Genomic DNA, 26808 nt, shown 5'->3' on the forward strand with positions numbered 1-26808 from the left:
CCATCCCTCAAAAATAGCCCAGGACTGTCATGTCTAATGTGAAGGTGCTCAATCAGCACACCACTGTTTATACATTTTCTGCTCTTTTCCATCTTTGCTGGAATTTTAACTTTCCACTGGCATCTCTGGGTGATGCCAGACAAAATTATTTTCATGTCCGGGTGCTGGACACGGAGCTGCCTGAGATCAACTTTCATCCCATTAACCAACCTAACGCCACTTACCTCCCCCACATCTTTGCCCCCACAGTGAATCAGGAGGGCATCTGTTGCTGTCCTCCCTCTCAGAGAGTGGGCAAAGAAAGGAAGGAGGCCTCTCCACCGCAATCCACCCCAAGCGAACCAACAAATCTGTGTCCCCTGTATCCCAAGTCTGCTTCCAGTCGCCTCTGCAGCTCTCTGGGCACCGCGACGGACATAGCTGTCCCCAATAATCCACACCGTGTCTATGGGAGGAAAAAAAAAGGTGTCTAAGGTGATTAGAAAAAAGGGAAAGTAAAAATATATATGTTAAGAAAGAGTTTTTTTTAACTGTCATGTAATTACCATACTTTTTGCTTTTTAAGTACCACGGTTCTACACAGTCCTTAGACTCCTTTGTCGCAAAACCACAACTGCATTAAATTAAGTGCATTACAGTATGAGGTTCTTCCTTATTTAGTCTCATAACTTTCATCTTATTATACAGTGGGAACAATAAGTATTGAACGCGTCAACTCACGGGAACTCACAGATGCTCCCTAGAAGCTTTGGAGCCCTCGGGTTTTGTTGAATTACGGCCCATTTGGTGAAAGGCTAAAAAAAAACAGGCCTAATTTGCCCTGAAAAATACCCCCCAAAAAACTGTGTTTTTCCGAAGTTGGACTCGAAACCCGGTTTTGAGAAAACCCAGTGAGGATGCTCCTAGGGACCTCACGGACGGAGCCTAGAAGTTTCAGAGCCCTTGGTCTACATTTTGTGGATATATGGCCTATTTGGTGAAAGGCTAAAAACAGGCCTAATTTGCCCGTGAAAAACTGTGTTTTTCCGAAAGTTGGACCTGAAACCTGGTTTTTAGAAAACCCATGCAGGAAGCCATTTTACCTTAAAGTACAGGACACAAGCCAGCAGCACCCCCATGTGTCTGAACTCGCACAAGACATCTTTTATTTCACTCTTGACAGCACATTAGAAATTTTTAAACAGGAAATATTTTACATGCAACAAATATAAAAGAGATAAATGTCATAAAAAATAGCAGCTAAAATAAATTAAAGTGATAACTGTGCTTGAACAGTACTGCAGATCGTTCACTTTACCATTTAGACGTCACCAGAGATATTCAAGACAAGCAAACTCAGTGCAAACTCATTCCATAACATAGTCATATGTCAGACATATAGTGAAACATTCTTCATAGTCAGTGAGTGTAGCGGGTATCTTCTGTAGTGTGAGGTCAGTTTGGTACATTGTCTTTTCAGTGTTCTTTTTTCATGTTCTTCTCTGGTTTAATTTTGTCTCCACTTAAAAAATAAGGCTTCTAAGAAGACCACATCTATAGTGCACAATGTTTCATTCTTAGCGGTAAGTTAAGTGTGAAGCATTTTCATTTACAACCCTATGTAAAGGCTGTCACCTCCCTTTCTAATGTGAATAAAATGCACTGTTACATTTTGCCTTTTTGGCATCCTACAAATTCTTTAAAAGGCAATATTGTGCTGTTTCTTTAAGGCTCCCCACTCCACAACCCCCCTTCACTCTGATTGGCCAACCTTCTGGAAGCTTGTTGGCGGTCCGAGCCATGGGCAGGCCTTGGTGCTTGAGGCCCACTCCTCTGATGAGTAATATATCAGTCAGGAGATCCTTATGTGATGACGTCATCATTTCAGGAAGCCATAAAAATCGGAAGATCTCGCGCTCTATTTGAACAGAGCATTTTGAGCTCTTTACAGACCAAGTCAGGTATTTCTACAACATTTGAATACCAAGCAGTTTGAAAATCTGCACAATCAACATCCAGTATTGTTACATTATGTTTTTTTTTAATATGGGAAAGAATAATACCCCCTTTTTAAATCAATCAAAATTTGTTAGTCTTTCCTTACTACTAATCATGAAACACAATAAAACTATAAATACAGTGGTAATTACTTCACTTCACTGGCACCTTATGATTCTCATGCAGTACAGTGCACATTAAAAGTTCTTTCTACAGCTGATGGTGGTGAAAATGGGTCTTAATGTTTGAGCCTTGAATTTAAAAACAGTCAAGAGCATTGATAAGATAACTGAACTTGCAATTCATTACCAGTCACTATTTTGTCCCGTTATTCTATACATGTTGATCCATATCACTGAGCAGCACTATGTGTGTATGTGTTTATGAGTGTGGTTAGTAAGCTCTATGGATGCTTTAAAATACATTATAAATGCCCCAGTAATGCAGTAATGCACTATAGATATGGTCTTTAAGGATTGTGGTACTAAATATAAAAAATAAAACCTTTGTTATTTAAAATGTCTTACATGCCATACATATTATTTAATCTTACATATGAAGGAAAAATCTTTAACATTCGTATGAGTGCTCTGTTATTTTGATATCATCATTGAAGGTGGAGAAAAGGGGTGGGGGTGGGGGTGGGGGGTGAAATATAAATATATAATTTTTTTCACATTAGCTGTTAAATGTGCAAAGAAATGCAATGTTGAGAACTAAAATGTAAACTGGTGCAACAGCACCATCTAGTGGCAGTAGTATAGTGTCAGCCAACCAAATGTATCTGCAGCTTCACAAACTGGAATCTCTTCCACACATGTGGCTCAGAGTGTTACAGCACCTTTAGGTGTTAAAGACCAGGTAGGTAAAGTTCTCCTGTTTGGGTTTGACGCTGAAGTTGTAATGTCCGATTCGGTTCCTCTGGTAGTAAAAGAGGCAAACAAAACCGATGATGAAGACGAGCGAGATCCCGATTCCAAGACAGGCGAGTCCGGCAATGTGAAGAATGTTTAACTCTTCCTCCAAGGAATCTGTAACAGAAAGATCCAGTGTGGTTTGTGTACATTACCACCATCAACACTATTAACACGATCAACATCAGTGGGATAAAACCAGCAGAAAAGAATGATAAAGGCAGGCTATTTATGGATTTAGCATTAATTAATTTTCTACTCATTGAATAAAGCTGGGTAAAAGCAAGAGGAGTTAAAATGACAACTGTTTGAGCATTTAAGCATAATTAACATCAGGAAAAACATCCAGCCTCATATATTTAAAAATCAGGGGACATTTACTTTATCAATCATATTCTTTCTTTCTTTTCAATTGCATGTTCTGTTTCAGTGAAGCATGAATTAAGTGCCAATCAAGTAAGACACATTTATCAGGGTGACCATCTATATATATGACCATAAGACAGGAGGACAAAGTGGGGAAAGCCATCTTTAACCTTCAAAGTGTTCAAAGTCAAACAGGCGCTCTTATATATCTTCTATTAACACAGTTATAAAAAGCCAAAGCTTGAATTTCAGCCCATAACTCTATTTTTAAACTGGAACTTTTTCACTCAAAATAAAGATAGATTAACTGTGTTTCATGAATTTAACACCTTTTGAAAAGTGTGTTTTCCAGCAGGCTACTCAAAGCTTCCTCTCCACCAGACTGATGATAGAGAGCAGCACTACAGCCAGAACTCAACAGCCTGATGGCCTGTTCAGAGTTTGAAATGTGCTCAAGTTTATAATGGACGCTGGAAACTACGGTCGCTGATGCACTCAGGTCAGCATGTCAGAGGCTGAGAGTCAAAGCTGAAGAGTCATTGTTTTCTCAGCTGGAGTTACATCACAATTTGACTTAGAGTCACTCACAGCACAGTCATGCAGCTGAAAAAAATTATTCTGCAACACAGAGGCTCCGCACTACCTCTTATGGTAGATATCTGTCATGTAGCTATAAAATTACAACTACAGACACAAGCAATGGACTCAAACAATTTCCATTGGAAGGAAGACGCTGCAAATGCAAAAATATTGAAGAAATATACAAATGTTCAACACAAATGAATAGGTGGAAAAATGCTGAAATAATAATAAAAAAAGCTACAAATTCAAAAATACTAAAACCTAAAAACCAAAGGCAAAGGAAAACTTGCTGCAATTCTATGAAAAATGGTATCTACCTCTGAAGAAGCTCTCCTGTCCTAAATTTGAGGATAAAACTTAAATTCATCACAAATAATGTTAGCCTTTTCTCAATACCACACTTCATTTTTAGGAGGAAGACACTGTAGTGAATTCAATGGGTTGAATAAGGTCAGCATGTCTCCAAAAGCTGACAAAAAGACTGTTCTTATCCATGCAAATAAATGAGTATGTTGCTAGCTAAACCAGCCTTTAAAGAGGAACAGCTTTGTAGCACCAGCCGGTCACCTGTCAGTTCATCTCTTCATACTCTGACAACTCAAACTGCTACAATCAATGCAGGCAGTTCTCAAAAGTATTTCATGTCATAATACTTAAATAAACAATGAAAATCAAACAACTTAAGGTATGAAGCCTTTGCAGAGGGAAACTGCAGTTCATCAAGTATCCACTGGAGGCTGGCTGCAGATGCAGCAGAAACCACATGCACACCAATTCAGAAAAGCTGATCTTCACAGCATAAATAAATGTGTTTGTTTACAGCCTGGTTCAGAAAACAACTCAAATCTGAGTAACGTATTCCTCTTCCACTAAACACCATAAGAGGGTCAATTTTTAAATAAATCATTATTTTGGAAGTTATGAAACTAAATATTTTTCTCATCCAAACTCAAACAAAATTAGGGGCCGTTTACACAACAACACTGCATCCCCCAAAACACAAAAAAGCGCAGAAGAAAGAATCTGTGTTCACACGGAAATGCTGAGGGACTGAAAAGCTGTAGTGTGCATGCCAGGCCTGTAGTTGGCGATATTATTCACAGACCAGATGAAGTCCAGTCAGCTGCTAATAATCAGAGAAGTGCAGAAGTGATACAACAGACGCAAACTTTGTTGAAAGGCAGTTAGCGGCACAAGCATAACACAGAAGTCCGCCATTGTAAGTGTCATTGTCTGGTTTGTGCATGGCAATTTAAGTTGACACAATAAAAGTGTTATGCCCAAAGCAAAGCATGAAGTCAGCGTTTTCACTAAAAACTCAGCCTTGCTGTTTACACAAAAGCAATGGCCACAGTGTTTCAGAAAAATTTCACTCTGGAGGCCGTTTTCAAAAGTTTCCATTTCAGGTTGGCTAAAATGTGTAAATGAGAGGCCAAAACGTAACAATACCTTTGCGTTACATCCTAAAACCGTTGTTGTGTAAACAGCCCCTTAGGTTGTGTCAGCTTTTTAATCTGGCACCTGCCAATGATAGACTTCAAAACATTGTATCAGAAAATAATGGTTGACATTGTCACCACTAAGAGCTCAAAACTCCGCTTGATACAAGTAAAATGGTTCCTGAACTACTTAGCAAAATAACTTTTCAGGCATTCATTTCTGAAAAATTCCAACACCATTTTTTATCTTACACTTTGAGATGCATGTGTGAAAGGCATTTCCTGATTTGGGATCCCAGAAGATATTCAGGAAATGTGTAAAAGGAGCTTAACCGGGGCACACATCTCAAAAGAGGTAAAGGTTTTATAGTGTGTATTGTTACAGAGTGTAGAAGCACTCACCTTCATCAGATCTCTGAACTGGCCCAGAGGAGCCTAAAGCTGTTCCTATTGTGTTTGAAGACCGAGCTGTTGTTCTTTTCAGGCAGTCCTGTCAGGAAACAAAAACTGAGATGAGACAGGAACACCTCGCAGGATCATACAGTCAAAGTGATGTTAAAATAATGGCACTACAGTTACACCACAATCTTATATAACTAAAGATACGTTTACAGCAGATAACTGTCCTGACAGACTGACAGTTTAAAGCCTGCATTGTGTGCGTGTGTGTGTGTGTGCCATGTTATGCATGTTTCCTTTGGTGTGATGTACTCACAGGCACACAAGTATCAGATCCTATCTGCACACAGATGTGGACCTGGCAGTGCAAATAGATTACATTCAGGTTGACGATGGAGAAAATCTTGACTGACACGCGTGATGTGCTGGAGTTCCCGTTTTCTAACACTTTGGTTTGAGTGTTCAGGGAACAGCTGAGGAGACAGAGAACAAATGGATTGAAGATACAAAACAGTAGGTGATAAATTTAGTCTCTGTGTAGATCTGATTTTAGATTGTCTTAAAAAAATGTTGGAAATCCAAAAAAACTCAGTATCACATTTTTGAGTCATGGTTAGAGTGGCCGTTTTAAAGCATTTTCTGTAACTGATCTTTAGAAATGTTTACAATTAAAGAGAAACTTTACACTGGTTGTATTTTCAGAAAAGGTGTATTCTTATAGTATTAAAAATACAGATATCAAAAACCTGCTAGCTACTCATATGGTCATTGACTGACCCCAATGTCTACACATACTCACCGGCCACTTTATTAGATACACCTGTCCAACTGCTTGTAAACACAAATTTCCAATCAGCCAATCACATGACAGCAATTCAATGCACTTAGGTATGTAGACATGGTCAAGACGATCTGCTGCAGTTCAAACCGAGCATCAGAATGGGGAAGAAAGGTGATTTAAGTGACTTGGTTGTTGGTGCCAGACGGGCTGGTCTGAGTATTTCAGAAACTGCTGATCTGCTGTGATTTTAAGCCACAACCATCTCTAGGGTTTACAGAGAATGGTCCCAAAAAGAAAAAATATTCAGTAAGCGGCAGATCTGTGGGAAAAGATGCTTTGTTGATACCAGGATCAGAGGAGAATGGACAGACTGATTGGAGCTGATAGAAAGGCAACAGTAACTCAAATAACCACTGGTTACAACCGAGGTCTGCAGAAGAGCATCTCTGAACGCACAACACGTCCAACCTTGAGGCAGATGGGCTACAGCAGCAGAAGACCACACCGGGTGACCCTCCTGTCAGATAAGAACAGGTTTAAAGTCCACTGCCTACCTGAGTATTGTTGCTGACTATGTCCATCCCTTTATGAGCACAGTGTACCCATCTTCTGATGGCTACTTCCAGCAGGATAACGCTCCATGTCATAAATCTGGAATCATCTCAGACTGGTTTCTTGAACATGACAATGAGTCCCCTGTACTCAAATGGCCTAAGTAATCCATCTCTGCTTTTTTCTTGATTTTTCTCCATGATAACCAAGCAAGTCTGTAGACTCATGACACAACTTTTTTTATTAAATCACAAGCACAATCGAAATCGCAATATTGTCCACATAAGCGCCAATCGCACCTTTTCCCCAAATCGTGCAGCACTACTAGCAAGGTGGACTTAATAAAGTGGCCGGTGAGTATATATAAACAGTGATAGACGTGTGGGTAGGAGCAGACCTGTTCTCCATGAAGGTGTGGCTGTAGGTGTCTCTAGGGTTTGGAGTGGGAGTGGCCCAGCACTTGTTGATGACGACTTTAATCTGCTCAGAGGAGGTGTTCATGCTGACCTCCACCACCAAATCCTCCTCAGACGACAGGCTGTAGTTGTGAGGTAAAGGTATTGTGCCGTTCATCAGCTGCACTGTCACCTGGAACGATCCTGAGCCCATGATGGCATCTTTGATCGTGTCATATCTGGAGAAGGATAAGATTAAAAAGTGTTGTTTCAACAGAGACACAGGGGGAAAAGTTTCAAATTACAACTACCAGGAGCTCTAAGGTTCACGGTTTAACCCTCACATTCTGATTTCTGTTTTATTTCTAATGGTAAACAGGGGCAACTCTGGGTTCAAACACTGACTGTATGTGATGATGGTAGCTTTATTTGTCACTGCACATGTTTGAGAGCAACGAAATCATATTTCAGTTTCATCCCATCTAAGAAACATGAATGAAAGTGACATATAACAGGGAGGAGGACAGGAGTGAAAGAACTGGGTGGTGCAGGGCCCCACTTCATTAGATGTGATAAAGAACACAAGAGGATGGAGAGGGAAACAAATATATAAGGATGGATGATTTGTCCTCACCTCCTCTGAACCACCTCTGGTGATAAGACCTGACTTTTTGTGTTAGTGACATTTTGTATTCAGAACAGTGGTGGAGCTACAGTGCTGACGTCTAGTCACTTACACAACTAATAACAGATTCAAGTAACTCACTTTAGAAACAATTAAGATCCTTCAGGCCATTTACCTGCTTTTGATAGCAAAATATAGCAAATTCAAACTCCTCATGATGAGAACAATCTATGATACCACCACATATGAAAAGAAATGAAATGATTCATGCAATTTCTGTGAATGTGTCTAAACTAGAGATACATAGATAAATTTGGATGACCAATTTAGGCTGCCTGCAGATACTGCAGACAACCTCGTTAGTGAGCTCTACAATGCTTTATTGATGTAGAATTGTAGGATATTTTGTTTAGAGTTTTTAAAAAAGAAAAATAATTTATTATTATTATTATTATTATTATTATCATTATTATTATTATTATTACATGTTCTGATATTAGAGGTCTTATGATGTTTCCTTAGCAACAACAGTGACACTTGGTACCTCTTACAGAGCTTTTCAGGGCTTAAAAAATATAGATATCCAGAGGTTCCTTGCAGCAGTATTTCATGAAACCAACACTGTTCATTTGATAAAAGTTCAATGGTTTTGTTTCTCTGTTTGTTCTATTGTACAGTATCAAATGTAAAAAAGCAACAACAATGATATACAGGAATTATGTATCGACCCTTCGCCAACCTGCTCTCTGATTAACATCACAGGCAGCTAAACAACCAATAACAACTAAACATTAAGCTCAGCCCCTTGAATGCTTTGTAGCTATCTTAAAATGCCAGAGCATGCTGAGAAATCATGACATCACATGATTCTTACCCTATGGATCCAAAGTCAGAAGAGATAAGCATGTTTTTCATGTAGGTACACATGATTGGAACTTTCAGTCGAATTTTGGGTCCCGCCACTCCTGCGTTTTGATCCATGGAGTTGAAGAGCGTCACAGATGCCGTGTAGAAGGTTTCATTCTGAAATACAAAATGTTGAAAGAAGACTGGGTTAAATTGAGAGAAACTGAACCATAGCATCAGCAATTTGTGTAACAGCATGGTAAAAGCAATAGTTGAAAGCAAAAACTTACATGCACAAGCCTGGTCACACACTTATTCCACGCCACAGTCAGCTCTACATGGGTATTATTTTTTCTGGTGACACCACATGCTGGCAGTCCCAGGTAAAGAGCACTCTCCTTGATGTTGTTGCTCTGAAGAAACTCTTTGGCAACAGCCACAGTGATGGCAGCAACCTTGCACTGGACTGAGATTTCCCCAAGCACATTGGTGGCAGTTCTCGGTGCCGTAGTATGGTAGGTAAGAGCTGTCGTCTGAGGGACTGAGGTGGTAGTGGAGATAGTGCTATATGTCAGTGCAGTGGTGGTGGTTTTAGGCCTAGTTTTGACAGTTTTAGGGGCAGTAGAGGTTGTTTGTTTAACTAAGGTGGTTGTTTTGGGGCTCTGTGTAATTGTCACTGAGGGACTGGTGGCTTTAAATGTTGTTTCCTGTGAATCACTTGTGGTTGTAGGTGCAAAAGAGGTGGTTTTGGGGGAAATTCTGGTTGATGAAACTGCAGGAATAGTGCTTGGTGGTGCTTTTGTCAAGGCAGCCGTGGTCTTTTTCAAGGCAGATGTTGGCGTAATTGGGGTTATAGATGCAGAAGTGGTTGCTGCCCCTGTACTTCTGGTTGTGGGTACAAAAGTGGTGATAGGTGCAGGAGTGCTGATTGCTACAGTAGACATAGTGGTTGCTGCAGCAGGAGTTGTAGTTGTTGGTGCAAGAGAGGAGGTGGTCTGTGTGGGAATGGTGGTTGTCAACGCAAGGGTGGTGGTTGGTGCTGGAATAGTGGTTGCAAGCACAGGAGAAGATTTTGCAAAAGTAGAGGTAGTGGTTGGTGCGGGGAAAATGGTGGTTGGTGAAAGAGTGGTGGTTACTGATGCTGCAGTGGTTGCTGTGGTTGCAGAAGTTGTTGTTGCAGGAGTAGTTGTGGTTACTGTAGTGGTTGTTTCAGGTGCAGAGGTGGTGGTTATTGATGCAGAAGTGATGGTTTCAGAAGTAGAAATTGTGCCTGCAGGGGGAGTTGTTGTTGGGGCAGTAACAGTAGTTGTAAGGATAGTGGTGGTGCTAGCTTGCGTAGGTATCACCACTGGGGCAGCTGATGGTGCCACTGAAGCAATAGTTGAAAGTGTTTCACTTGTTGATGTGATGACAGCAGTTGTCTCTGCAGTGGTAGTTTCTGTGATCAAAGCTCTGTCTGTGGTTGGAGTTGTTTGGGAGAAAAAGGTGGTGCTAATAGTGGAGGTTGTTGTTGGTATTAAAGGTGGTGTTGTCATCACCATGGTGGGGATTGCTGCAAAACAAAACAATCTTTTACTCAGACCTACCAATCAAATCAATTATAATCGGTCTGTCCTCTACCCTACGGTAAGATCGTACCTTGACATGCTCGTCCTGGCCTGTCTTGGTACCAGTCCTCAAACCCATCAGGGCAGAAACATTTGTAGGAGGTCAAGGTGTTGGTACATGTGGCCAGGTGGAAACAGTCGTTCTCTCCAGAAGCACATTCATCAAAATCTGCAAGAAGGGAGTGATAAGTCCCAGGAGGCAAGACATGACAACAAAAGCACCTTGCAGAGCTGCAGTGTTTAATTAACAACATGGGGATCGGTGAAGCCACAGAGACTAATGTGATAATGACAGGTGTGCATTTTTATCAATGCTTTATGAAAATGAAAGACATCTTTGCTATTTTTTCTTCAGCCATCCATTTTTTATTCATAATATTATGGGTTGCTCCTTCCAGTTCACAGTTATATAAACTCCATCATTCCTGTCTGTTCGTTCAGGGTGAATTCTCCTGAACTTTTCCTGCCTCCTTCTTACATCTGCCAACCTGACTTTATTTTCAGCTAGTGGGGGCTTGAGAAAAGTGTGTGGGATAAGTTGTGTGAAGCATTTTTCTGTTTGTGTTCACACATGCAGCAATAAATAAATAAATAAATAAATAAATAAATAAATAAATAAATAAAATTTGTAAAAAATCCAGAAAGTTTTCAGGAGTTTCATTTGTGCGAATCCAACTCTTATGTTTGTTTTTGTTTTTCTTTCCTGTGGCTTTGTGGCTTGTAGTTTGTTTATACTTAATCTCTGGATTCCTTTTTTTCCTCTTCAACAAGGGTGTAAGGCAAAAAATGGAGAAAACATTACCACTTGAACAAAAAGAATTGGCACTCTATATTTTACTAAAAAGCTTGAAACTTTTGCTTTACCTTACCTTGCATTTTAGCCACAAACTTCAGGGTGGAAAATAGAAAAAGTCTAACAAAAAAGAGCTTATTTTTTAATCTGCTTAAGTAGTCACTGTCAGTATTGAAAGCCGTTATCCAATGACTATGTTCCACACAGCCATGAAAATCTGGGATTTGTAACCGCTCAAGTTCATGTTTCTTAGACTGTATTCAGACCAGAAAAGTCCTTTGGTCCACTTTTTTGGTCCAGACCAAAAGCTGACTTTTTTATTTTTGTTTGGTGCGGTTCGTATTCAGATTGTACTTTTTGCAAGTGGACTATATTCTGTAAACACATCCACATGTGTGACGATCGGTGCTCTCATTGGACAGCACTGACAAAGGGCGGCACACAGAGTACAGATCCAGAAATGGAGGTAAACATGTGTGTTTGTGCTCTTATTAGAGCTGCGAAATCATTTTCAGTTTCAAGAGCAGCTCCTTCAAAGCAGGCTAAACAACACTGTTTCAAATTTTGGAACAGTGAAGACGAATGCACGCAGCAAGGATACGCTATGCTCTGCGTGTCCTGACCCACAACATGCTAGCAACAGCGTGGCTAAACAGAAGATGGGGGATCAGGTATGAACCAAAGATGGTTAGGTTACGGTGGCTTTATAGGCCCAAAAGGTGCATGTATCCTGTAGTTAGTTCGGATGGACCTCGGTTTGTATTCAGAACCGCGAACCGCACCAGAGTTTGTTTGGAAGTGGACAGAGACCACCTCAAAAAGTGGGTCTCGGTCTGGTTGTTTGGTCCGCACCAGGGTTTGTTTGTGTCTATTCACACCTGCATGAAAAGTCCGCACCAGCGTGGGAAACGGACCCTGGTCCGTTTAAAGTAGACCAAACAGTCCAGGTCTGAATACGCCCTAAGTAGATGTAGCTTTTGTGAACATTGTAGACGGTGAAGTTGGCCAGAACTAGACAGTCACATGTATCCAGGGCTCTCATAATACTTATTGTTAGTTATAAGCTACACATCAACCTTACAAAGCCTGTATGTGTACACCCACTAATCAATCATGCATTGACAAATCAGTAGTAAGTGGAACCTTAATATAGTTTCTGAGTTGAGACCATAGACTGTATAAAACATGGGCATAGTCTCAGCGATGTCACCTGCCTGTCCCTGATGCCGTGAAAAGAAGCCAATCTGTGGACGCAGCCACATTGGATTTGACGCCGGCTTTGAGCTTCCTTTCGAACAGCTACAGGGTGCCCATCAGTCACATGAGCTGAACTGTGTCTCTGATTGGACAATCAAATGATCCTTATACTTCTAAAACGCTGAGTTGGAAAAAATTCACTCACAGTTTCAGTTCCAAGCCATTTTTTGATCCAGACTCTAAAGATGCTTTTTAAAGTCTGTTTTTATGGCTAGGTGCATACGTGACTTCCAGTCTTTCTGCAGCCAGCCTCAAGTCGATTCTCAGTCAACAGCGATTTATAGCACTTCCACATAGGCTTCATTTTTCTAAACCAGATGTTGCCCCTTGGTTGAGACCATAGTCTCAGTGGCACTACCTGTTTGTTTCTGATACAGAGTTTGAAGCCGATCGTCGGTTGGTGCAGTATTAATGATACTGAACTCAACTTAGCTTTTTCATGCTAGGATGAGGTTAGGGTGGGCTTTTAGCCTCTTATCTACAGGGTGGCAACCTGTGAGTCAAATCACCCATGGCAATAATGGGCAAATCCATGAGTTTGATATTTTACCAATACCAAGTTTTGAAAAAAAATAAAACCCAACTGTTGTACTCAAATAGTTAAAAATGAGATAGCATAGGCATGTCGTATAGGCTCCACTAAGTAATGATACACAAACATGTCTAGAATACACAACAGACAACTGGATATTCCTTCCTTTATGCAAACTCCTGCTACAAGTTTGTGACAAGATATGAGAATTTATATTTCAGTGCCTGAGCAGGAATAAACCTAATCACGTCACCAAATTTAATTTTTCATTTCTTTTCATTTCATTTTTTTTTTTTTTTTCAAAAAAAAAAAAGAAATTTAATTTTTCAGACTAAAGACTATATTGTGGACCACTTCCTGCATCATTTTAGTAATACCAGCTGTGTTTTTTATCAAAAAAAAAAGATAAAGAGACATTACCTTTGATGCTGGTGTTGTTTTTATCCACATTGAATTTGGCGATGGTCAGCAGGGAGTCTATCACAACTGTGGACACATTACTGGTGTTCTGGCTCTGACTGGGGATGAAAATGAGGGTGAAGTTGACCACCACACTCCCCTCGGATAAGCCTGTGATCTCAATCCTCACCATGTCCTTTATCTCTGCAGGCAGAGACTGGTAGATCTGTTGGTGATGAGGAAAACACTTGATTGGTCTGTGTCATGTTTACAGCACGCTGTATGACTCTGGATCGTTCTTGTACCTCATTTCTGAAACTCTCAGTGAAGTCTTTGTAGGCCTGACTGCTAATGTCCAGCAGATCATCAGTGAAGTTGATGTTAATAAGTCGAGTTGTGGCATCAAAAGTCTGGGCATCTGTAACAAAGAGAAGAAAATAAGATTACTTAAAGCAATAGATTCCCAGTAGTTTGTTGGTTGATTGTTTAAATGATTGGTTGGTTACATAATTGGTTTACTGATTAAATGGTTATAGGGTAAGTTGGTTGGTTGAATAATTATATGGGGTTTTTTTAGTCAGTGGATTGATTAAATGGTTAGTTGGTTGGTTGATTAGTTGGTTGGTTGGTTGGTTGGTTGGTTGGTTGGTTGGTTGGTTGATTGATTGAATGTTTTTCTTTAGTTTTATTGATTAAATTTTTTCTTCAGTTTTACTGATTGAATATTTTTTGTTGTTGTTTATTTGACTGACTGATTGATTGATTGCTTATACAATGTATTTCAATTTTTCCAACTGTTGTGCTTTGGAGCAGAGGTCAACAGCCTTTTTGAGACTTAGAGCTACCTCAAGGAAAGTGAGTGGTACGATGGGCTATTGTCTGATACAAACATCCTGAACAAAATTGCACACATCACTGTTTAATAATAATGAAACTAGCAGTAGTAGTATAACTCTGTGAAGAAACTGCTCACATGCCAATGTTCATTATACAACAATGATGGTGAGAAACGTATATACGTTTCTGGAAGAAGCTCCATTGTGACCAGTGCTGTTTTTTGGAACATGTCATGTAGGCGCCTCAAATGGTTTTTGCGGGCACCCACGGGCCTACAGGCACCATGTTGGTGACCCTTGCTTTAGAGCAAAGCGTTAAAAATATGACCACATCTTATCTCAGGCACAAGTCCAAGCCTATGCCTCTCCTTCTAAACTGTGCTCTTATTTTGCATTATCAAACTTAAAGAGCCATGGTGTAAAAATTTAAGTTCATATAAAACATAAATTTAAATTCTTATCTTGTCTAATTTTGTTCATTGTATCATGTTTAATTTATTCCTGAAATTGTGAAAGAGTAAAATCCTCTGGTGGTCAAGGAGTTTATGTTGATGGGACACGGCCCCTTTAAGCTGCCCTTTATGTTTGTATGGGATGCCTTATGCATTGTGCAGAGTGACATAGGTCTGTGGCACGGGAGCATTTAGTTTTTCTACCACGTAACAATGTAAATGAAGCTTCTTTTATTGGAAGTTTAAAAAAAAATAGATACATTTCCTGCTGTTAATGTTGCTGCTTTTGACACCGGGGAAGAAACCCATTTTTCATCCCTCTATTCTTTTCTGTCTGAAGGTCCTGAAACCCTGAGAGGGTCCATCATGCCCAGGCACTGTGATGGTGCCTCAAGATGCTTTCTCAAAATGACAGCAGAGCCTTCCAACAGAAGCTCATCAAAGTCAATGTGAATATAATAAAACCATGTGTGCTTGATCATAGATACAAGGGAAAACTGACTGTGTACCATTACGTCTTACACTAATACAAGACAGCCAACACAGACATCGAGTTTATTCTTACCAGTTCTGACAGGTATAGAAAAGCCTACTCCTCGGCTTCCACAGGCAATCGGTGTGACTGTGACATTGTAGAGCATCCCATGCTGGAGTCCCTGATACTCTATCCTCCTCTCACTGGTTTTGTTAGAATGAACAACTTTGGACCCCCTGCGTACAATGACCTGGTAGGTCTGGTTGGTATGAGATGAGCTGGACCAGGAGATGGAGAAGGAGGTTCCAGTGACGTTCACTGGTCTTAGACTGGTGATGCTGGGTGGAGCTGGAAGACAGTGGTGGGTAGTGAAGGAGTGATAGATACGGAAAATAGAGTCATTTTAATACTCAATGTTGGTTATAAGAGTAGTTTCAATCCTCTCATTTAAACCAGGCAAAAGGGCAAAGTAGGGCATACTACAAAATCTTTTCAAACACCTACGCGAGCTGAGTGATGAATAGGACTGGAGGTATTGACTTTGGCTGAATGTCAGGCTCATCAGCACCTCTGAAACAGCTTTGGAGCACTTCTCAAAATACCTCTACTCTGAAACTCCCACTGCTTTGAAAGATTTGAAGGTTGGTTGAGACAAATAAAAACATTTCTCACCACATGTGGTTGTTGGCAGAGTTGGCTCCACAGTGGATCTCATGGTGGTGTAAGGTGTGGAGCTTGTCCACGGTGGAGTGTGTGATGTAGTAGAAGGAACAGAGGTTGTGTTACTTTGATCTGTTGTCATGATGAAACCCACGGTGCCGTTCTCCAGAGGGTCCTGTGTGGTGTTGGAGGCTGAGGTGTAGGTGGTGTTCATGGGTGGAAGGCAGGTTTGTAGGAGTTCTGTGGTGGTCGACTCACTGACGTCAGCTTGGGAGAGAAAAAAAAAGACAATGTTATAAATTACAGCCAAATCACTTGTTGTTTCTTGTTTTATAAGAGCAGGGTGGGTTTGTTGTTCACTTCAGATCCAATTTGTATGGATAATGTTCAAAGAGCAGTTGGCAGTCCTGACAAGACCCTCAACACCGTGTCAGGACTCTATTTGGCATAACCACCAGCTAACTAAATATACAAAAAAAGTTAAAAGAAAGTATAAATCTAAAAATGGACCTGGTGAGTGAACCGAACAGCAAAGTGCTACTGCAGCTTAGCCTTTCAACTTTAGCCTCACATAGTGTTCACTTTCACCTATCTCAGAACCACCCGGAGTTTCACCTGCATGTTGACCACTGCAGGAGGGATAAAAGCACTTTGAGGGCATGGTGAGCAGACTGACACCTTTGTGGATACTAGAAACAGATTGATATGCTTACCTCTTGCCTGTGTACCTCTACCTGTGTGCTCAATCAGGGCAGGCTTGGCATCAGGAGACAGGAAAGAATGTTGACGACTAATGGATGGAGAGCTACCTGAAGGGATTCGTACTGGATGAACCCTTTTGTTTTGAACAAAGCCCCCCCCCTCGCCATGTCTCCCACTGGTCCACTGATGTGGTAGGATTCTTAAGAATGAACACACTTTTCCCACCCCCTGTTTCTAATTCAAGATTTAGGGTAATGGGCTGACAGTGAGCTACTTAAAAGACATTTGGTTTTGTCCCATGTAATACATAAGAGAGTATTGTGTGATTTTTAAGGCCTACTAAAGATCCTGTTCTACTATTTTGTTTTCTAATGAACATTAAAGCGGGATATCATTGTTTCCTCAAAGATATTATCTGATTATTTAGGGCTGCTAGAGACCCCATTTTGCTATCTTATTTTTGACGAACATTAAAGAGTGGTACCATTGTTCTTAAAGTGATACTCCAGGATGGAACAAGTTGGGTCCTATGACAGGTTTAGGGCAGAAATTACCCCTACAGCAGTGTTTTTGTGCAGCAGAAGCCCAGAGCGCTCACACCAAAGACCCCCTCCCTGCTCCTCTGCCGGTTTCCTCTGCACTCAGACGGGGCCAATTTTTACTTGACCAAAAACACAAATTAACGGACTCCCACCGAAAAAGTCTGAAATCGGTCTGCATTCACACTTTATTTAGAGAATTTTCAGCACGTTATGTTCACACAAAAACACCGCTAAATAAGGCTCTAGTTCTCATCGTGTCGTAAAACGGCACTACCTCTGCTGCAGAGCCATGGCTGGCTACGAGGCGCTCGCCGCTTAGTGTATAAGTCCGCGCGCGGCGTGCCAGATATAAGCAAACGCAGGTAGTCTGCCAGGATGAAGAGACACGATGAGAACTAGAGCCTTATTTAGCGGTGTTTTTGTGTGAACATAACGCGCTGAAAAATCTCTAAATGAAGCGTGAATGCAGACCGATATCAGATTTTTACGGTGGGAGTCCGTTTATTTGTGTTTTTGGTCAAGTAAAATATGGCCCTGTCTGAGTGCAGAGGAAACCAGCAGAGGAGCAGGGAGGGGGTCTTTGGTGCGAGCGCCCTGGGCTTCTGCTGCACAAAAACACTGCTGTAGGGGTAATTTCTGCCCTAAACCTTGTGATAGGACCCAACTTGTTCCATCCTGGAGTATCACTTTAAAAGATGTTAGTTATGATTGTTTAGGACTGCTGGAGACCCTAGTCTGCTGTTTTATTTCTGACAAAGATTAAAGAAGAGTATCATTGTTCCTTAAAAGATATTATTCGTGGTTAAAACCTTGCACTGGTTAACTGTACCATCTAGGTGATTTGTTTTGTTTAAACCCTCTTTCAATGCAACTGGTAAAATGATGTAACTGTGGTTTGTGTTTATTGATTTATCCACCAAGCTCCAGAGAGACGAACCTTAACATCTAGCATAGATTTGTGTATCCACACACACACACACACACACACACACACACACACACACACACACACACACACACATACACACACATACACATACACACGCATGCGCACACACACACACACACACACACACACACACACACACACACACACACACACACACACACACACATGTACTTATAGTAGTTAGTTCTAAAATCTTATTATTAGAGATACCTTAAATACTGTTAATTTATGTACATACTTAGTAAAGTGTTACAAGATTTTATTGATTTCTAACCTTTTTTATTGCTGCTGCTTTAAAAGAATAACTCACAGTTGGCATTATTTCCATAACAATGGTATTCTTATCACCCTACAACATTTTCAGTCATAATAATGTTCAATTTTTAGCCTGATTTACTTTAATAAACCACATTAAATGTCACATTACCTGGCAATAAGGAACAACAGTTGACCTTGTGGTTTGAGCAAGTGCTCAAACCACAAGGTAACAATAGCCCTTGTTGAGGCGAGGCCATACCTGGTTAGACTTCTAACCATGATCCTTAGCTGCATGTGGTTGTTTTTTTTTACTGTTTTCTCTCCATGTTACCTTTCTCCCCCTCAATGTCCTATCATCCATCCATAAATCTGCATTTCCCTAGGGTCATTGAATGCTGGAGCCTATCCAGCAGTCACTGGGTGAGAGGCGTGGTACACCCTGAATAGGTTGCCAGACTATCCTAGATCTTACATGTTCTACATCTACAGCGAACACAGAAAGAGACTTAATTTATCATGAAGTTAACTTGTTTATATCTTTAGTAGGAAGCCAGGTAATGAACAGGATCAAGTATAGAGAGAAGGTGGTCATGCATCATTGCAATGGGATCTTACTCACCCTGTCAGAACTCTGGCTTGTATAACCACCTGTTCTTTATATATCATTGCCAACTTCAAGCAGATTCCCTGCATGGAAGGATGTAGTTTCAACACACACACTCACTCTGTCTTCTGCAGTGGACTCCAGGGTCAGTGGGGTCAACATCAGTGTAACCTTGTTGACAGGTGCAGAAGTAGGAGCCCTCTGTGTTGGTACAGTTTGCATGAGGCGAGCACTGGTGCAGAGCAGGTTGTGCACACTCATTTATATCTGCAATTACACAAACATAAATACATATAGCTGTCATGAGATGACGAAGATTCTTAACAAGTAGTGATATTGAGGTTTAATACAAAAATCAGAAAATGAAAAATTCTAAAGAACTTATAACAACATTTACTGGGAATGGTTAACAATTTGTGCTTGTTACATTCATCAAAGATATATATGACTTAAAATGTCCAAGAAAATTATTAAATTCTGTTTTATCAACATGTTATCACTATTACAAGTGGGTGTGTGAATAAGGTAAATGCTCCTGTGCAAAACAAACTGTAACCTTTAAAATCTCTTATATGCAAATGCTGAATTTTCAAAATAAAAGCACAACTTTCAAGATTTCAGATAAGAAAAATGTGTTATACATGTTTTATATGTTATCATCTATAATCAGTATTATGCTCTTAAAGCACAAACATGTTTTATATTTCGTTTTGTTACTGTATAACATTGTTAAGGAAACCTCACACTCATTAAACAGAAATCTTGAAAAACTAGAAGGAAAAGTGTGACTTTTCATGCAGGGTACAGCTTGCATGTGATTTATATTTCTGCTTTGCATCTGTTATTTATAGGCTGAGTAATTGCGAGGTGTCAGGAAGTAATAAAAGTACATCATCACGCCGTTATAGAGTGATGAATGTTGTCCTTTGTTTTGAATGTAATCATGAAGTTATTCTTTCTTTCTTTCTTTCAAACAAATGGAACAAGAATGACTGCTTCGTGATTAATATCTGTGTGTGTGGGGGGGATTGTGTGTGTGTTGGTTCACGTGTGTGGTGTGTTATGCATTCTCGTGTTATTTTCCGCTGTTGCAGGAAACATCCCACAGAATGACTGTCACTCAAATAGAAGTGGTGGGAGATGGAAACTGTGGTGCGGCTGAGTCATTTTTTCCTGAACGCCGTGTTCTCTGCAACATGAATCACGCTCAAAACTCGAAAAGAATGTCATTTCTCTAAAGAGGACACGAGTGGTTTCACTGAGAGACGAGGACATGCGTGTCACCTCACCTTCCACGCTCACAGATGACACCTCCTGTATGTGCGCGAGCAGCAGATGCAGCTTTGATGTCACATTGTGAAGTGAAAGAGAACTGTTGCACTCAATCAGCAGAGAGGTGGCAGTTCTGTAGGGGTGAACAGGCCACGAGCTGAGGTAATACACGGAAACATCTGCCTGCAGAGCTCCTGTGACCTGTTGAAGATAAAGACACAAAACACTTTGAATATCAATTAGCAGAAGAGGAATAGAAAACGGACAATTTGACAAGAAATGTTACCACATCAAAGGGCTGATTCTCCTTTTTCACTCTGCCAACTGAAAACAACAGCAAGACAACAAATAGGGAAAATCCAGGGGGAAGTCTGGTCATTTTTGCACAGCAAAACAAAAACACTAGATAACCCATTTAAAGCCAACTGTTAAATGCAATATTCCACCACTTACAACACAATTAAACTTAGCTTTAAGGCTGTACTTTGTTGAGTATTTCTCAGGTACTGATGTCACTTGAATATGCCTTCACTGTTGTCAGTGGCTCACTGGTGCGACTCAGTGGTGAGAGGTGTTGACATCTTCAACAGATTCTGTCCTCTCCATGTTGGGCTTTACATGACACTGATTTACCCAGAGGTAAAGCCAGATAATGGGTAAATGTTAAGGTAGCAAACACAAGTTCAAACTAGGCTCCTCCTCCTTGGCTCAGTGCCAGTGGCAGCCCACACCCACTACCTCCAACCGAAGGTACGTGAACACATTCACCAGTCCAGCAACCACCTGCAGCGTCCCGTTTACCATCTACCTGGGAGACTTGAAAGCCCTAACTTAGCATGTTAGCACCTCACCAATTGGTAATCTGACACAAACTTGCTCAGTAGAAAGCCAACTTGCCTCGCTCTTAGCCCCTAGCTGCTCTCCAGGTGCCTGAAAGTGACTGAAAGTTGAGCCCAGCTTCACCCCAGTATAGTAAAAAGCTTTATCTGTTTGGCATTTCTTTTCACTTTTGTTGCGTTTTTCTTGCTCTGTGCTACATCCACTGTTTTAGCTGCTCGGAATAGCTTCTTTCACTCGCCAATCAACATGCAAAGTCACTTGCACACTGGACCGACTGTGATTGGCTAATCTAACCACGCTTACTCTCCACCCAGAAACGTCCTGATACAACTATATCATCAACATACAGGCTAAGGAGTGAGTTTGAGGCAGACACTGATGTACATGTAGAGGCCCAGAAGTGACAATTGAGCAGGATTTTTCATGTAAAAGTTGACATTTTATTTTTTAAGGGAAATCCTGCAGATTCTACCTTTTAGGTTTTGAGGGAAAAGAAGTCAGATAAACTTGTTAAATTTTTAAACAAAGAACATGTCAGATAAATGAATAAATGCATTTGTTTCTGGTTCCGGGTCTTTATTTTGTTCTCGAGAAATCACAACTAGTTTCTTACAGCTATGAGTCAATTTAATATTTTTCTAATAACCCTGTCTTATTTCTCTCATAGATCTCACAATGACAAAGGTTTTTTCTCTGTTAAAGTGTGTTTATTTATCCCATTATCTTTGGATTCGGAGATATACTTGGTATAATTAAAAGGACAATGTGTAGTGAGTAGATTGTTATGACTGAGAAACACCATGAAGGTGGGTCAAGACCAACTAAAAATGTCCCATTGTAACCTAAAATTTGTACGTTGTCCTTTGCAAAGCTCAGAATTGGCTGAGAGTTAATGACTTTGTAAAGTTTTGTTCAACTCAGGGGGAAAGGTTTGAATTTCTTGTCGTCATAAGTTAAGATAAGAACAAATAACTAGTTGGTACGTGATAATGCTGAAATAACATTATTGGTGTCCAAATGGGTCATCAAGATATAAACTGTTGTTAATAACATTGGAATGAAATTTTTCTACCTGTTTTTATGGAATGTTTTTGATTTGCAAGGGATAACAGTCGTTTAAATTTTACTGTTTGGAGATAAAGAATGCATCTTGTCAAAATAGGCAACAGTGTATGTGTTTGAATAGAGGAGCTGAACATTATCAAAAGGAATTGAGTGCAACATTAAAGTAAAATTACTTCTGTGTGAATCTGAAGCAGTAAATACGAGTTAGCAATGATTTTACCATAGCCTGTAGTAATCTAACGTGATCCAGGTGTCCTCCATCCGTTGACATCAGTGGCTCATAATCAGCTTTCACGGTCACTGTAGCATTAAAACGACATCCTTCAGTCTGTGAGAAGTTAGATGGACCTGAAAGTAAAAAGAAAACAGGTTATAAAAACAAGTTACACAAAGAAGCATGATCTTCTTCCTACACCTTCGGCAAACTAGGTGGATGTATGAAAATTGTGTCAAAATAATGTAGCAGTGAGGGTAGGCGGAAAACGTGTTCAGTCTTCACGGTGAAGTAGGTTATCAGGAAAAAAAACAGTTAGTATGGCCAAAAAGACAAAAGAAAATAAACAGCAGATGATTTGAAAATGTACGACAAGAAGAAGAGAAATCAATATGAGAAGGAAATAATAAATAAATTTGACATTCAGAGCTGGAGAATGGAACGATCATTTTACTATTGCTCACCAAAACTCAGGGATTTACAAAGGATTTTGTGCCCAGATTAATCTTTGAATTTTTCATTATAGAGGTAACAAAAGACATTAAATCACTTTATTGACCTAAACATAGGACGAGTCTGATTCTAAGATGACATGCTCCCATACACTAACACCTTTCAAGACTGAAGACAACGACCTTTTGAAGACCAAATGTTACATCGGGAACTATTTTTTTAAATCAAAAATCACATTTAAAATAACAAAGTAATAAAGAAAACATTGAATGTGTTTGAAAATTTTTGCATTAATTCGGATAAAATGTCAATGAACCACCCATGATGTAAATTTTTTGCCGCCATAATATTTAAGTTAATCTGCAGTGTATTAAATAGATGACAGGAGCAAACCTTCAAAGAGTTTTTTCAGTATCACATGAGAAAAAATAGAAGACTATCTTTTTAGGGTTGCTACCTACAAAAAAGACTCTTTGTGTTTCAATATGTCTCCACAGTTGGAGAGATTTTCCTAATGTTCGTGCTGGGTGAATAACTGTTTCCCTAGAAAACAGGTATCAAACTCCAGTACCCGGTTAGCTTGACCAGCTTTGTTTACTGTGTCTATCTACCATTTTCCTCCTGGCAGCATAGTGGTGAACCCCAGCTGGTCGCAGTCATAAAGAAAACATCTAATACTCAAGTCCATGCAGTAATCGAACAGGCTACCACTCCATGTAGTTGAAATGGTCAGTTCTAAAAAAGAAATAAATACCGAGAAGAAATCTTATACCGAGGTTTGCCTATAGCTCCGCCCCTGACAGGCTTCCAGAGGGACTGGCCAATCAGAGAGAAGGGGGTTTGTGGAATGGGAGGCTTAAAGAGACAGTTAAAATAAACGTTTTAGACAGAGGCTGACCAAATATTTTTATTTAGAAGGGATTTTTTTGAGCTGTAAATTATATTAAACCACGACGGCGATACCAGCGGGACAGTATAAAACTTAAGAACCAAAACTGACACGCCTATAATGAAAATGTAACTTTCTTACATATGAGTTAGTGACTGTTGGAAAGAGCGTCTATTACTGGATGAAAACATAAAAAACAGACAAGACGAAACTATGATAGTTGCTAACCAAAACAATAATAAAGGGTATTGGTGAACACTTACTTGCAGGATCAGTGCAGTAAGAACAGCCCAATCTGTGGCAGCATTTCTGCCAGCCTCTGCAGTTTATGTCCCACTCACAGGCCTCGGATCCAGGACGCCCTCCATATGCAGTTGGACAGGATCCTGGCTTGGTGGTAAACTCACGGCTCCTGTTTACAGCTTTGTTTGAAGAAATAACACGTTACACGCTGCATATTATCAGCGAGATGCTGCAGCAGGGTGGTTGCTGTGCCTCCATCTGGTGTCTCACACACAGCATCACACACTAAAAGGTCAGGCTGGTTATGTGTCTGTCAGGGTGTGATGCTGTATCATCACATTTCTGTACACAGAGACTTGAAGTATAACAACAAACAAAAGACTATAAGCTCTTTTTGTGGTTTTACATATAATGAAAGATGAATAATGAATAGTAAACTTACGCAGTGCGCAGTATTGCCCGAGTTGTTCATGGCCATCGCAGCACCTGGTCACCTCCTCTATCACCATTCTGTACTCAATCTGATGGACCATCTTAGACCGAGTGGCTGAACACATCTTATGATTGAGCCAGCCTTTACACTGCTGTGTCACAGGGAAGGGGACCTTGTGAATCGCCAGGAAGCTCACAGTCCTCGTCTCGTTGTAAACACACAGATGGTAGCCGGACGAATAAAGGCTCATTCCTGAAATGAAGAAAAAGAGATCCAGTGAATTTTTACTGCTGGCTAAGTTTCCCTGGTACTTATTCTCTGGCTGCATGTGAACATCAGATTTTACACCCTGAGTTAGTCATTAGTAGAGAAAAAGGGTTACATAACTGACAGCATACAGAGCAGAACATGTAATTCCTCATAAAAGCCCTTTTCTGTTGTGAAAATACATAAATTTTCATGCTAATCCATCATCTGCGAAGAGGCCTACCTTCAAGCACAAAGCTTTCTCCCATATACAGAGCCGGCAGGGCCGCGGCCACCCACATGGAGAGCATCCAACTCATTTTTCACAGATCAAAATCCACCACATTGTAGGTGCATGTTTCTCTTTGAAATGATGCTATCTCACTGTTCAGAGTGTGTGCTCTCAAAGACCAAATCCTCTGTGGCTCTGTTTTTCTCCTCCCCTCGTAGCAACATCAGTCCCTCATGGACTGAAAAATAGTGCCAGCCAGATGGCAATTTTTTTTATGTAATCCATGTGGTATCAGTGATCAGATTTGTGTTTTGACAGTACTGAATAGCTTTTATTTCAGAGAAATTAATTAAAATATTGTGTGTTTTGATGACGTGTGGAGGCATGACAAGCTGATGAGTCAGTGTATTATAAAAAGAGGACAAAAAACTTTATTCCACTCGACTTTCACAAACAAAACTCAGGCCTTGCGTTTATATCTGCTGAATAAACCATTTGTATTTTACACATTCTGTGCTGGTGTCAGGGTCAGTAAACATGTTTGTGATGCCAGGCAGGGGGGATGTGGGATGGGAGGGGCCCATGTCTCTAATGATTTGGTTTCCACACAGGTAACCATAGCAGTGCTCGCTATGCTGCAGGCTTTAACAGCCTGTGTCAGCCATTAGTGTCAAAAAAGGAGGAGTGAGAAGTTCCCTGCCATTTTCCCACATGTCTTCATTTCATTATAAGAGGGAACAGCTTAGACGGTCACAGCTTTGTGCTAAAAAAAGACCACATCAAGAGTCTGTCACCGCTTCGACATTTGAATGTGAATATAAATGTGGTGAAAGAAAACCCTTCAGGTACCTAGATTCCTTGAAGTCTTTACGTCCATTTGCAAACATAATTGCAATGATTAATGCAACACTGTCCCCTTTTAGTAATGAGGTGTGAAAATGTGCCCAACTGCACTTCACTCAGTCATTTAGTGATAATGGATGGTTACATTAATGGCTGACAGGCTAGAGCTTGCAGATGGAGGGAGGATCAGAGCAACAGGCTGGGTTAACCAAGGTCACTTTATTGCAGATACACTCCAGAATATCAGCTCAATTCAACTCATCTTTGTAGTCGTTTTGCAACCAGTGCCACACCTGAGTTATAACGCTGGTACTGTATCTGACAAAGAGTTCCTGTCAGGAGCTCCAGGCAAAATAAACCTGGCAACAAGTCCCCACTGGATAGCAGTAACAACACAAATGTTCTTCTACGTAACTTTACTCAGTCTCAGGTATAATTGGTTTCACTGGGGCCAGAGGGGCATGCAGTTACATGTTTATTACATCTTTGACTCACAACTTCAACCCTCTGAAAATCTTCGCTTCTGTAGTTGGACTAATAATGTAGTAATTAATCAAAGAGAATTAAGATTTTGTAAATTAGATGGGGGTTTTTTGTTTGTTTTTCTGTTTAATAATGTTGGAAATGGCACTTTATGTGCAAGATGTCTCAAAAATAATGTTTAGTGCAAGGTATTGATAAAAGGGGGACAGTTGCACATAACATACACAACGTACACATGTATTTGGATAAGGAGATCAAATCAATACAGATGAACTGTATAACATAGTATGTCAAATTTATGTTTTTATTATTTGAGTCTTATTTTTATATGTATTCAGATGTTTGTCGGAGTTGGAACAAATGATATGTCATACATTTATACATTCAAAACAAAACATCTGTTGGCATATCAAATTAAGTACCAACATAAATGTTATTGAGTTTGCTTTTTAAAGACTTACATTAAAACAAAAAAAAAAAAAAAAATAGGAAAACATTTCATTCTACATCCCAACATCAGAATTGACCATTGGGTTAGATAACGTTGTCTAAACTAAACTAAACTAAACTAAACCAAACTAAACTAAACTAAACTTAACTAAACTAAACTAAACTAAACTTTAAAAAGGCTTTTGGCTTAAAATATGAGTGAC

At 40.1% G+C, this 26808-nt stretch overlaps 1 protein-coding gene across 1 annotated transcript; it reads right to left on the bottom strand.

Annotated features, from left to right (window-relative positions):
- Positions 1-1104: 1104 nt before the first annotated feature.
- umodl1 (uromodulin-like 1) lies at positions 1105-25119 on the bottom strand. The gene is made up of 17 exons (XM_074673094.1): positions 24842-25119; positions 24361-24603; positions 23939-24097; positions 22340-22467; positions 20232-20415; positions 19063-19209; positions 15900-16154; positions 15318-15575; positions 13770-13882; positions 13486-13690; positions 10515-10652; positions 9167-10428; positions 8905-9053; positions 7408-7644; positions 5994-6150; positions 5681-5768; positions 1105-3008 (listed from the first exon to the last, which is right to left on the bottom strand). Exons 1-17 carry the CDS (start codon positions 24915-24917, stop codon positions 2821-2823), a joined length of 3987 nt encoding a protein of 1328 aa, XP_074529195.1. The 5' UTR covers positions 24918-25119; the 3' UTR covers positions 1105-2820.
- Between the last annotated feature and the right edge of the window lie 1689 nt (positions 25120-26808).

The sequence above is a fragment of the Halichoeres trimaculatus genome, unplaced genomic scaffold (assembly GCF_033239565.1).
Source record: "Halichoeres trimaculatus isolate MK-OKI-2021-1 unplaced genomic scaffold, fHalTri1.1 fHalTri1_scaffold_6, whole genome shotgun sequence".
In the NCBI taxonomy this organism is placed as follows: Eukaryota; Metazoa; Chordata; class Actinopteri; order Labriformes; family Labridae; genus Halichoeres; species Halichoeres trimaculatus.